This window comes from Eumetopias jubatus, unplaced genomic scaffold (genome assembly GCF_037043125.1).
Source record: "Eumetopias jubatus isolate StellerSeaLion01/CBP00866 unplaced genomic scaffold, mEumJub1_p1.0 scaffold_17, whole genome shotgun sequence".
Lineage (NCBI taxonomy): Eukaryota > Metazoa > Chordata > Mammalia > Carnivora > Otariidae > Eumetopias > Eumetopias jubatus.
In genome coordinates, this window is record NW_028274823.1 from 76,882,952 (window position 1) to 76,896,376 (window position 13,425).

At 40.1% G+C, this 13,425-nt stretch overlaps 1 protein-coding gene across 2 annotated transcripts in view; it reads right to left on the reverse strand.

Moving 5' to 3' along the window:
* The window catches only part of HEATR1 (HEAT repeat containing 1), a 46,520-nt gene that overhangs the window by 2,526 nt on the left and 30,569 nt on the right, over positions 1-13,425 (reverse strand). For both annotated transcript variants that reach the window (XM_028104578.2, XM_028104577.2), the window contains 14 exons: positions 12,057-12,287; positions 11,198-11,324; positions 9,584-9,744; positions 6,637-6,683; positions 6,414-6,537; positions 5,664-5,804; positions 4,871-5,160; positions 4,029-4,179; positions 2,932-3,090; positions 2,633-2,767; positions 2,381-2,485; positions 2,123-2,291; positions 1,465-1,619; positions 752-910 (listed from right to left, as the gene is read on the reverse strand). In XM_028104578.2, coding sequence (XP_027960379.2) covers positions 752-910; positions 1,465-1,619; positions 2,123-2,291; positions 2,381-2,485; positions 2,633-2,767; positions 2,932-3,090; positions 4,029-4,179; positions 4,871-5,160; positions 5,664-5,804; positions 6,414-6,537; positions 6,637-6,683; positions 9,584-9,744; positions 11,198-11,324; positions 12,057-12,287 — 2,154 coding nt within the window. The remainder of the gene's footprint in view (positions 1-751; positions 911-1,464; positions 1,620-2,122; positions 2,292-2,380; positions 2,486-2,632; positions 2,768-2,931; positions 3,091-4,028; positions 4,180-4,870; positions 5,161-5,663; positions 5,805-6,413; positions 6,538-6,636; positions 6,684-9,583; positions 9,745-11,197; positions 11,325-12,056; positions 12,288-13,425) is intronic.

The window sequence follows — 13,425 nt, forward strand, 5'->3', positions numbered from 1 at the left end:
TCAAACCAGACTTTACTGATATTATACTATCAAAACAAAACATTCAAATAAATTTAATGCTACAACTTTGTAAGAACCTGCAATTTAAAATTTGGGGGTTCATGAAAATAGCCTCATTGTTCTCTTTGTTCTAATAAATATTACAAATTTCAAGTACGAAACCTTTCAGTAAAATTCTGCTTTGGTCTGTTTTATTCACTGAGGCTCTTGTATGATAATTAGAGAAATGGTGATGCACTGCCAACCAGTTTGAAAACACTGACACTCAGGCATGGAATTTAATTTCCATTCATCCTTGTGCAGGTCAGTGAGGTGCTTACCTTTTGTTATTCCACAAAATCCTAAGCCTGATAAATACAACGGAGGTAATATCACTGCTCTAACTCAAAGGAATGTTCTGCGGGCAAACTGAAAGTCTGTCTCTGGGAACACAAGGACATTTAAAGGCAGCTTAAGAAACACGAGGAATTACTTCAGGTTTTTTCAAAATTTAAACTATTTAGAAAATGTTAGTACTTGTGTCTAACACGTGGGGGTGGGAGAGGACTTCTATTATTTATAAATACCCTTTAAGTAAAAACCAAAAATTTCTCAGGCTCAAACTTCTGCCTCACAAGCAACCTCTAGTTCTAGAAGATAAGCAGCGTGTCCTGCTAATTTACCAGGGTCCTATATCCTTGACCGCTTTAAGGCTGTTTGGGTTGTATGATGAATACACGTAGCTTCGGTGCTTGTCAACCACAGCTCCTACCTTGGGTGAGGAGTCTCTTGTCTTGAGCAGAATCTGGTAGTTAAGTGGTTTCCAAAGAGAGTCATCTGCCATGGCCACTGAAAATTGCGCGATGCAGGGGATCAGGTGCTTCGTCACCCGCTCCTGGAAGCGTGCGTCCCCTCCCAGCCTGTTTTCTAGCTATGAAGAGAGAGACAAGGACTTTGAGCAACGAGTCTCCTTTTTGTTTGAAAAAATACCCAATGTATAAATAATTTTTTACTCTTTTACTCTTTCATGATGGCAGCAGGCTCAAAAACCAGGTGTAATTCTAGTACTCTCTCTCTAGAACAAATTTACCACGGTTTTGGAGCTCAGACTCTTCTAGCCCTTAGCATCACCCCTTTCCCTCCAGCAGAACAGCTGAGAGGAGTTCTTCCAGAGAGCAGACAAGTCCTAAAATATTCTCGATAAATCGAACTTTAGAAAATTAAAAATCTAACCATGATACCTTATATCATGCCTTTCATTTGAAAAATTCAAAAGTAAAACTTAGTACACACCACTATGAAGAGTTCTTTCCATTCAAAATGAAAAATCAATTTTGAAATAGAAATTTCATTAAAAAAAAAAGCCTGGAGAAGAAAACCCAGCAGCTGTAATTTTTAGTAGATATAAAATCTAGTAACACTTTAACAGGGATGGCGGCTTCCTCATCGTTTGTCAAAAAAAAAAAGATGGTTCTATTTGGTTACCTGGTCCACCAAGGGCATCATCAAGGCCTCGGCTCTCTCTTTACTGATAAAATGCTGAGTATCAAAAAGGAAGATTTTATATAAACAGTTCAAAATAAACTGTAAGAGCAAGCAACACTTTTCAGGGTCCCTGTCAGAGTCAAAAAACGCTTCATCTGTAGATAGGGGAGAGTAAAAGGGAAAAAAAAAACAATTTTCACAATTTAATCTCCAACGTTTAAATTCAAATCACTATTAACACCACAAACAGAAGGGTATTTCTAAAATGACACAGAACCCAATCAGGATAAAGGCACAATATGAATGGCTCTCAGATATGTGACTCCTTAGAGAAGATTCTCCGTCAAGATCACTTAGTTTGGCCAGCTCAGTTAGCAGCTGTCCAACGGGTTACTTATCAGCAGTACGGAATACACCAACGTGAACGTTTTACAGTTACTTTCAATAACTTACAGTTAACGCCCATGTACTTTATTCTTTCTCCCAAGGGAGTCAATTGATCCTAACATGTTTTTATGACCCTGGAACGACTACTTCAATGCCTGTCGACTGACCATCAAGTAAAAACTTCACCTTCCTTATGCTTCCCTATACTTACTGCGCCGTGTGTAAGGTACACAGAGCAAAGGTGTCAACTGAACTGGGGTCAGCTACCAACCTGTTTTGGAGATGTTCACCTGGTTCAAGGTGTCAGCAAAAGGCTTCACCAAGTGCCCGGCAAACAGAGTAAAAAGCCCTTTCAGCTTTTCAGCAATGCAATCCGCCAAGTTGTAAAATGTCAACAGTCTGTCCTTTGGGGCATCCTCTGTTTTAGCCCAATCAAACAGCTTAAAAAGATAAAGTAGTATTAGTTTCTTCTATTTATCTTGTACCATTTTATCTGAGTACAAAGGACACGTGGAAGAAAAAAGCTTACCTTGAAGAACAGGGGCCTGAACGTGACTTCAGAAAGTTTTACAACCATGGCTACTAGACAGTCAATGATATAATTTTCTGTTTTTCCAATTTCCTCCAGATCATTCTGAAAACAGAAAAGCTGACCTATTAGCCAGATTACTAACATCTGGCTCTAACTTTTGCAAGTAAAACAGGTTACATAGCTAGATTTTTCTCTGGCTCTTAAACAGGCAGATCACTTTAGGATTTGGGGAAGTGGAAATAAGCTTACTTCAGAGTGCTGTGCTCGGAAGTCCAGGGCTTCCAAGAAAAATATGGTTAGCTGAGGCTGATGGGAGGTGAGCTCTTCCTTCTTCATGACCCCAATGTGCTCTTGCAGGATGCTCATAAATGGACCCATGTGGTTCTACCGGTAACACAGTAAAGAGATGTGCCAATTTTTAATATTCTCAGAGTTAGTTAATGCATTCACCGAGGAATTAAATAACCACCCTCTTCTTTAAGTGAAAACGTAAAAATTTCAGTACCATATTTCCCTTCTCCAAAGTCTAATACCCAGTATGAACTAACCTTCCAGTTCTTCTCAATTGGCTTGTATGTTCTGTTGATTGCTGGCAGTAAGACTCGGGGTGAGAGCGTGGTAGCCACTGTCTTTTTAAGGGATGTGACGCGGACATTAGCTTGTGAGGCAGAACCCATTTCACTAGTGATCGTCTCTAAATGAACCACCTAGAGGAATATAAAAAAAGTGCTCAAAGCCAGTATGGGAACTCACTGACAATGTCTGCACACTTACAGAACTCAATTCAGATGCTAGTGGTTGCAAAAAGCTCAGTGCACTTCAGTTCTACCAAGAATTCCTTTTAAAGCCAGCCTTGAACATCTGTAGAGAAAAATGAACAGATGCCTCTTTCCCAAGTGGAAGTCAGGGATGTAGGTAAATGGCAGAAGGACACAGAGCACTCCTGACTTTTTTTTTTTTTAAGACAGGAATGCAGAGACCATGAGAAGAGTCAAGTTCTTCCTTACTAAAAAATTCTAGAAAGCTCCTCAGATGTAGTTGTCCCTTTCTGTAAGAAGTCTACTTTTAAGTCTTGGCTATAGAGTGTATGAATCAGCTAAATAATTTTCATCATGGCAGTTAAGGCTCCTAATCTCATAAATGGCAAATGACAACAGAACGAGGATCATTCTAGGGCATTTTCAGGTAGAAATGCCACTTGCCCACTGTCTATCTGCCAAGTATCCACTGAACTGGAATAGAGGAATTCTGCTTTGAAAGACACCTTAGGATTAAAAAACCCTCATGTTAGAAATAGGGCACACTAGTTTCTGCAAGAAGTAATAAAAGGCAGCTCTACCAGCCCAACGCCAAAAACCTCATGGGGGACAGGAGGAGGCAGAAGAAAGGCAATAAAACACATTCTGCAGACTCAAAAGAGATGAGCCTTATAAGAAAGCAATAACTGTATCCATGTCATGATCAAGCAGGTGGGACAATGGGAGAGAAAAAGGGCACACGTTTTTACTAAAAGGCAACACAGCTTTTCAGAAATAAGAACCTTCCTGCCAAACAAATTAAAAACTTAAAGAATAAAATCGTTAGATTTGTAATTTCCCCTCCCCCGTGCCACCCCAGACAACATGTTGAGGTCGCTGTGGCTCACCTGTGACAGGACCCCTTCTAGGTAAGGGCTAATGAAGTGTGGGAGGGTCTCCACAACCTTCTGCAGGGCTGCCAAAGCACTGAGCAGGTAGACCTCACCGGAGACCAGCTCGCTGGTGTTTTTCATTGTTGTCAGCAATGATGGCATCAGGCTAGAATTAAAAAACAAGAGTTGTAAAGTAACTTTAAGAAGAAACAGAATGGAGTAGAAGTCATGAAAAAATCCAAACAACTGTGCCCACCACATCACTTCACGGCACAGCCTATAAAATGGTGTCTACATAGTTACAAGACTAAGAGCAAGAAATCTCCCAGTACCCATGGTTACGCAGTCATTTTTAAAAATAACAGGGTCTCTCAATTTAACATTTGCTATGTGTCAGGCATTGTGTGAGAAACCTTACATGCATGGCCCCACCAGACTCTCGTGCGGTAGGTGCTATCTTGGTTTTAGAGATGGCAAAGTTCTAACAGACTAAGTAACCTGCCCAGGGCTGCGCAGCTAGTAAATACCAAGGCTAAGGACAAAGTCAGGAGCATACAACTTCCAAATGTGGGCAGCACGACACAGCTTTCACCCAAACAGATGGGCCCCTCTTAGAGGGGCTTCACCCACCACACTTGCTAGTTATAGCAGGCCAAAGGGGAATGAAAACGGGGACAATAAACATCATAAAGGAAAATAATATTGTGGGTTTTAGCTTGAAGAAAAGATCACATCTTTAACAAATCTAATCTTATGAAACTTTTACTTAGAGGCAAAAAAGTTGCGAAGGTACTATTTTTCAACGTGTACCAGACGCCCGACGTGACAGTTCCCGTCCCAGGTCCCAGTCAGCGTACCTGGGAAGCTGGGGGATGGCCAGTGCTTCCAGGGTGGAGGCCACCTCGGCCACACACAGCAGAGCACTTCCCAAGACATTCTTCTCTTCTTTTGTTTCCGGTGCAATCAGTTTCACTGCAGTGTTCAGCACTGGGACAAAATGCTCTGGATTTTCTGCACCAAAATTCTTGCACAAAAGCTTCAGGGTATACAACGCTGTCTGTCTGTTTATTGCTTGTTCTTCTACTGTCTTTTTTTTATGCTGCACAATGGCCAAAAGGACTGGAACCAGTTTGAGGAAACGATAAACCTGAAGAGGTCAGCCAAAATTTTCATATAATTTAAGCTGCAAAGTAAAATACTAGTCCATTTTTCCACTTTTACTGTTTGAGACTGCCTAAATGGAAATCAGACCAAGAGGTCCAATGCCACACAATTCTACACAAGCAATTGTTTGTCCATCTGCTTTACCACTGAGCCGGTGAATGTGCTTATGACCAATTTTGGACGTATTTATATAAAGCACCCTACCGATCTGGAGTAAAAGAGGATTAGAATTATGCCAAAGTATGCTAAACCACAACGTCTGGTCTGTATTACCAAGAATTCCATTAGGCTGAAATTCCATTCTAAGAATTCTTATCACAATGCCTATTAGAATTAACATCACATTTTAGAAACACACCTCACACAGCATTACATTCAGATAATGATATACTTAAATTATACTGCTGGACAAACTTAAGGGAGTTAAATGCAGCTCTCTGATAAAGCAAATAACAGTAAATGGGTCCGGCGTCAGTCTTCACTTACAATTTTCTTTTTCCAGGATGTATTCTGCTGTAGCTTACTGTTCAAAAGATCCAATGCTTTCCGGCGGACAGAGGGCAGCGGGTTATCCAGCAGCCCCCTGATCACAGCAATGAATGTCTCTGTGGGCAGCAAGGCATTGACCTGCACAGCAGTTTCACAATGAACAAAAAAATTTTTTAAAAAAGGAAGATCCACTCAGATTAAGACAGACTTCTGTTCACTGCAGAGCTTCTAGGTTCCAGGCACTTACAGGTCCTTTTTCTTATTTCTTACACTAACCTTTCAGGGAGGCATTACTAACCACGTTTATTTAAAAAAGAAGAAAACCAAAAAATCTGATACTAAGAGTAAGTGAACTGCTCAAAGTCTTGTAGTTTGATTTTGAACAGTGATCCTCATGTCAAGGCCAGTGATATTTCTAATACCCCACATACTCTACCTAAAAAGGTATTTTTCTCCTATTCCACTTCAGTAAAAGTGGAATATAATATAGTATTAGATGTCTGAATATTCAAAGAATATTTATTGAGACACAGTTCTCATAACTGGTAGAAAAACAATCCTTTTTTCAGATGAATTTCTTTCTAGCTATCAAGAGATAACTTTTCTAAGAAAAACGTGAGCTGCATTAAATTAAGAAAAGTCTATTGCTAAGTTTATTCTTAAAGTAAAACCTTATATGTCGACAGTTTCACAATGACATAAAAACAGCCAACAAAACACAGCAGATGGGGAGAAATGAAAACCTACCTTATCTAACATGTCGTAAGCTTTGCTCAGCAGTGCCCGCCAAAATTTCACAGTTAGTCTGTCTGCATTTTTCTCCATGGACTGTGCGACAGCATTAATATAACCAAGAACGGTCTCCAGCAACCTAAAGCAAAGGAGACTCAGAATTTTGTGCACTATTCTTCCGGCTTTTTGAGAGAAAGCTAGAAATTATTTCCAAGTTAAAAAAGAAAAAGTAACATACCTCTGTTCAAGGCCTTTTAAAACCTGAGGACCACCGCTTTCAATCACCTAATTTTTAAAGAAAACATCATTAGAACAGTATGGAAGTTAGTAATAACATCATTTGAGTAGGTGCAGTGAAACTCATCTAAGACTACTCAAGTCAAACTTTCCAGGGGCTGTTTTCTGACATTACAATTTAATCAGGTTCAGATAATCCCCACCACAGTAATAACTCTGGTTCCCCTTCCTTTAACTATTCCATTCATATTAAGGATACTCTATAGATAATTGTGACATTTGTAAAGCACCACAAAAATTCAGAAAAACACAGTCCTCTATACTCATTTACCCACTAATTTTATGAAATGCTTTCCTTAGCTCTTACCTCATTCTAAGCCATTCAACATTACAGATACAGGTATAGTCTCCTGTGTACTGCTCCCTCTTCCCTTCTCCCAGTACCCCCAGCCCCACAAACTTGAACTTGCCATTAAATGTAGTCAGAGTACACAGCAGTTAGCAACGTGCTTTTCTGGGAATATGGGAGTGCTGAGATCTGACTACGGGGACTCATGCTGTCCTAGTGCTCATTTAACTGCACACGGTGCTCCTCGCATACACCACAGGACACAAGATGGCACATCTGCTCATCCCCCTCTATTTACCGTGGACGTTTCATTTATGTCCATTTTTTCTGTCAGTAAGAACATCAGAAGACATTTTTGTATATCTCCTTGAACAAGCAAGCACATTCCTGTAGAGCCTATACCCAAGAAAGGGAATGGCTAGAACAGCGGAGATGCTCATCTCCAACCGGACCGGAGACTGCCGAGTGCTTTCTGGAGTCGCTGTCCGGAGACATCACCCATCACTGTGGACACAAATAACTGTGCCCCACAGCCTTGCCACTTCTTGGTAGTAAGAGCTTGCAAATTTTTGCCAATTTGATGGACATCATAGTGGCATCCCATTTAATCTGCAATTTCCTTCCTACTAGGAAGGTTATTTTGTTCTATATTAATTGGCTATCTGTGATTCCTTTTTAGTGAATTCATCTTCTCCGCCAGATGTTCTAATGGGAAGTGAATTTATGAACTTTATGTCTGTGGCTTTCTTTTCATTTTGTTTATAGTGGCTTTTTGTTGAACTGAACTTTTAAAGAAATTCTTCTCCATCCTCTGGTCACAGTGTTCTCAATTTTCTTCTGAACGTTCCTTTTCACACTGAAGTCAAATTTTTAATCTACCTAAATTCTCTTTTGTATATAGTGTGAGATCAGTCTTTCCCCAAATGGAAAACAAACCATGCTGGCTCTAGTTATTGGACAGTTCTCTTTCCCCAACTACTCTGTAAAGCCCCTGCCACATTAACACCTTTCTTACATTTGCATGGGTGTGCATCCAGACAGACGTCAGTCACACTGACCCCTCTGACTACTCTTGCACCACCACTGTCCTTGGCAAGCAGATCCAGAGTAGTGTCCATACTGACCCCTCTCAAGCAAGCTTGCAAATCTAATTATTAGTTCTAGGAATTTGGTGACTATCTTTTCGGATTCTTACACTTCATTCTTCCACTGAATAGAAACAGCAACGGGACAGGACAGGACATCCTTGTTCCAGACTTTATAATGTCTGTTTCATTAAGAAGTGTGATATAAACCAGTTTCTGTTATCTCCGTTAGGCCAAGGAAGTTCCCATCTATGCTGGATGCTGAGAGGATTTTTCTTAAACCATGAATTAGTATTGAATTTATCAAATTATTTCTCTATAAATACTTCAATTATCATAAGGTTTCCCCTGTTTACCTGCTCACGCAATAGACACAGAACACAGACTTTCTAATGTTCAACCACTCTGATGTTCCCAATCCTTCCTTCTCTTCGTTTCTGTATTTCCTCCTTCCTCTCTGTGTTTAAAGTTTCACACACAAACAGGAAGCCATATAAATCACAGACACAAAGCTTGCCATATGCAGGTAAAGAAAGAGCCTATAATTACAAGCACTTCAGAATCCTTCCTCTACTTGACCCCCATTACTACCCTTTCCCTCCTTCCCAAAGGTAAACACTGTCCTTACTTCTAAAACCACAGATTTGTTTTGCCTGTTTCTGAATTTTATACGACTGGAATTAGGGTGTATTCTTTTGTGTCTGCCTGCTTTCTTTTACTATTACCTTTATGACATTCATTCATGTCCATTTATGATGATGGACACTTTATCCGCTCCACTGTTGATAGACATTGGGTTGTTGCCAGTTCTGGGCTACCACAAATATTGCTATTACGAGTATTCTTATCAATGTATTTTAGCACATATGCTAAATATACGCTCATATATTTCTGTTGGGTAGACAGGCATACCTCGGAGAGACTGCAGGTTCAGGTCCAGACCAGCACAATAAAGTATGACAATAAAGTGAGCCAAATGAATTTTCTGGTTTCCCAGTGCATATAAAAGTTATATTTACGCTAACTGTAGTCTGTTATGTGTGCAATAGTGTTGTATCTAAAAAACAATGTACATACCTTAAAAATATCTTATTGCTAAAAAACGCTAACCATCACCTGAGCTTTCAGCAAGTCATAATCATTCATCACAGATCATCATACCAAATATAATGAAGAAGTTTGAAATAGAGACATGAAGTGATCAACTGCTGTTGGAAAAATGGTGCTGGAAGACTTGTGTGATGCCACAAGTCTACAATTTGTAAAAAATACACACCACCTGTGAAGCACAGTAAAATGAGGTATGCCACTGGAGAATGCAAATACAGAGTGGGCAGGTTTATATGTGTACAACCTTAACAGATCACTCCAGTTTATGGTAAATTCTACTGTTTTTTTCTATTATCTTTAAAGGAATGCCTCATGTTTTATATTTTGTTTTACTAGTTTAAAAGATAGTTCCTTCAGAAAAAGAAATTTTTTTTTGTCATAAATACATTTAAAGAACACATCACCTTTCTGATAAAATGGCTGGAAGCCAGGAGCTGAGACATGAAGGACACTGACAAGAATTTAAAATGCCGCAGCTGCTTGCTAGTGTGAGTGTCTATATTAAAAACCTGTAGCATTTCTTCTTTTGATTCGCTTTTAGTTGATACTGCTTTGGGAACAGCTTCTGAAAAAGAACAAGACAAGTGACCTCACTCATCTTCATGTGGAATCTTTATAAAGATATAGACATGGTACATGGGATATAATTTTCTGAGTGGAATTTGTGAATCTGTCACACCCAGTTTTTCCTCTTCTGAATTAGTGAAAGATGTGTATTTATCAACAAAATATCCAAAAGCCCCAAGAAGAGTGTGTGTAAGACAAAAACAAACAAACCAACAAAAATACTCAGGGCAACTGAGATAAGCAAATGAAAGACAAAAACACTAGAAGATGTCTTCAAACGTGGCCTCCCTTCCCAATCCTGAAGCCTCAGAGGTATTTACTTGGTGGCCCGCAGTAAGACTGAAGGAGGGTCCTCTCTAGCCTTCAATGTTTAATTCTAAGAGTTCACAGATGTGTCTCCTAAAACTTTGTAGAATCCCATATCCAAATTTACTAATATAAAAGGGTTTGAGGGTGCAGTAATTGGGAGTCCACAGCAGGTCATTTAAAAAACACTGCCCTAGAGAGTGACTCAAACTGAAGACTTCCTCCATAAACACGTCACTACATACAGCTCTCCAGGCTGGTCTGTCCCTGCCAGACCTAAGCAGACTGTAGGATCAGACAAGCCACTGCCTGGCCAAAACAGCTAGCCATACAGAAAATAGTCCCCATGGAGTCCTTGGTATCTTCTGTCCAATGCCCCTTGCTACTGTTTCAAAGGGCAGAGAACTAAGAACACATCAAACCCTTTCTTAAATCAGTCTCATTGGTGCTGCGATTAGTAGAATTTTTTTCAAGACTCACATATACAGTAAAATTTTAATATTTACTTATTTATTTTTAAAGCTTTTATTTATTTATCTGACAGAGAGTAAGAGAGAGAGAGAGCACAGCAGGGAGCAAGGCAGGCAGAGGGAGAGGAAGAAGCAGGCTCCCCGCTGAGCAAAGAGCCAGACGTGGGGCTTGATCCCAGGACCCTGGGATCATGACATGAGCCGAAGGCAGCCGCTTAACCGACTGAGCCACCCAGGCGTCCCTAACGTTTTAATATTTAGTTACCAAAGTTGTGTTGTTTTTTCTCTTCCTCTGTCTTCACAAATATTTTAATGGAAAGACAAGAGATAGCTAATAAGTTCCTCCTAACTTGCTGTCATTTTACCATAATGCATCCTGTACACCTGTTAACACTCCACAGCCAACACATCCACACAAAAGCACAGAAGTATAAAAGCCAATGTGTGTGTGAGGAGAGGCGAGTAGAAGTCCTACTTTCTATTTTCCCTAAGGATTTGAGAAGACACACACACACACACACACACACACACACACTTAAATTAAAAATTATTAAGTTACTTGCAAAAAAACCCTTCTAAAGATGTACTATGTGCTCTAAGGATGATAACCTGCACGGTCTTCTGCTTCTCCTGATCTTTCAGATTAAACAGTAATTAACACCTGATTATGCTTACCTTCTTTTTCCTCTGGCAGCTTTATTAAGTACTGAAGAATATTCATCAAGCTTTGTATCTGATGTTGGACACTGAATTCACAACAGACTGAAATCCAAAATTCAGTGTCTGCCTCTAAAATAGCATCCTGTATAGAGAAGAGAAATAAGTAATAAAACTATACCTATCAAATTTATGTTAGTAAGTACACGTTAGGGAAATATTTTAAAAATATTTCTTAGCGTGCAAAGGCATTACATACTGTTCCTTATAGTCGTGTGTATCAGCAGATGAATGAGTTACTAAGTGTCCTACTTATGTAGGACACTTATGCATTGTGATTTCTGGCAGAACTGAATGTGCTCCTTTACCTAGGGTAGGTCTAGATCTATTCCCAGATCCTATGTCTAAAAAAGTCATTTAAAAGCAGTCCTTGACCTAGAAGCTCTGCCCTCATCTATGTAAACAGGGCTCTTTAAAACAATCACCAGCGTTGTAATAATTTTGATGATCCTGACACTCCTCCCTTTCCCCATGAAATGTCTTCAAAACCATTTTCAAGAGACACAGTTTAATTACTTTACAGCTGTACTCTGTTGGGCTTAAAAAAGAACCACCCAACATGGCACTACAGACCAGTTCACAGGAAAGTCAAATCACCCACAGCAAATGATCTGTTGCTACTGCGGGTATTTGGAGTGCCACAGGCTCTGAAAGCAATTGTAAAGAATGTCAAAAACATCTTTAAAAACAATTTTGAGCAAGTACTGTTAAATAACAGACATAAGCATCACTGGCCCCACACATAAACTGGGAAATATCACGAAGTGTGGGTGAAACATCAACATTTCCTTCTAGTCACCCCACCCTATACTCTGACCTTTTCTCCATAGGCAGCCACCAGCACTGTTTTAGTGACATACTGTTCAAAAAGCAGGAGGAGGAGAACCCAGAGGAATCTCTCTGCACCTAATGTATTGACAAGCTGAACAAGGATGGGCAGGCGCCTGTGCTCTGGAACATGCGGCAGAGCGTCCACAAACACGTTAATGATTTTCACCACGACTCCTTCCACATTTCTTGTGACTTCTACAGAGTCTCCACCATCGGACTGCAGAAGAGCAAGCAGGGACAGTAAGTAGGAGCAAATAACCCTTCACAAGGAAGCTTTCAGGTAGACATGGAAAGGCCTTCAGATGTGCCCCAAAAAAGTCATCAAAAGAATGTGAATAATCAAGGACCTATTAATAAATATTCAGTGAGTATAGATTACGTCCCAGGCACTATATGGCCCCAAGGGGAATACAAGGTGTTGGAGGTGAGCCCAGCCCCAAAGAAGACCTGTCGTCTGTATGAACAAGGTTCACGTGGGGAAAGATAGCAACAGGCGGTCCTGAATGACAGATGCCAAGTATGTGGCCCATATAACAAGTCTGCTCTCAGGCCAACTGGGCGCCTGCACACATCAAGCAGGATTTGTGTTCTGCCAGGAGAAGAATGGGCGTAATCTACCTAAGCAAAGCACAAAAAAGGCCAACAACTCCCTGTTGCTTTCAGAGTAACATTCAAACCACTTAACTCTGGAACTGATACTCCAAATATGGTTGCTGAATGAAAGAATGAATGAACCAACGCCCTCTACTTCTCCCTGTCTCAATACTCTACACTCCACAAATCAATCTACAGTACATTCTTCACACACACTGTACACATTCCTGGACCTTGCCATTTCATTAAGCAAATCCTGTCCTTCATTCAAATCAGTTCAAATTCTATTTCTTATAAAACTCTGTGGTCTTCCTGGCCCATAGCTGCTGTCCTTTATTCTGAACTCTTCTAGCACTGACCTATTTAACTGGCAATATATGATATGGATGCGTAGTTATTTTTCTTTTAATATCTGTGTCCCATAACTTGCTGTCTTGTTGGACACGGAGAATACCAACCTAATACCAAGATTAAAAGGAGATGGTGCTGAATATGGTCATCCCTGGAATGGTCAATAATGGGAGGAAGACATTAACAACAGGTGGGGGTAAACAGAAAATTTAAGCAGATGACCAAGCTCTTTCATCTTTAAAAGCTGCTTTTTAGTTTCAAATGGTATATCCTTACTGGCAGAGACTCAATCATCTCTAAGTACATGGCTCTTAGAGAACACCTGGAAAATGTTTGTTGAACTGCATATTAACAAATTTGCCACTGTAGCTCTAAACTGTTCTATCTTCATCGACCTGCGTAAGGGTATT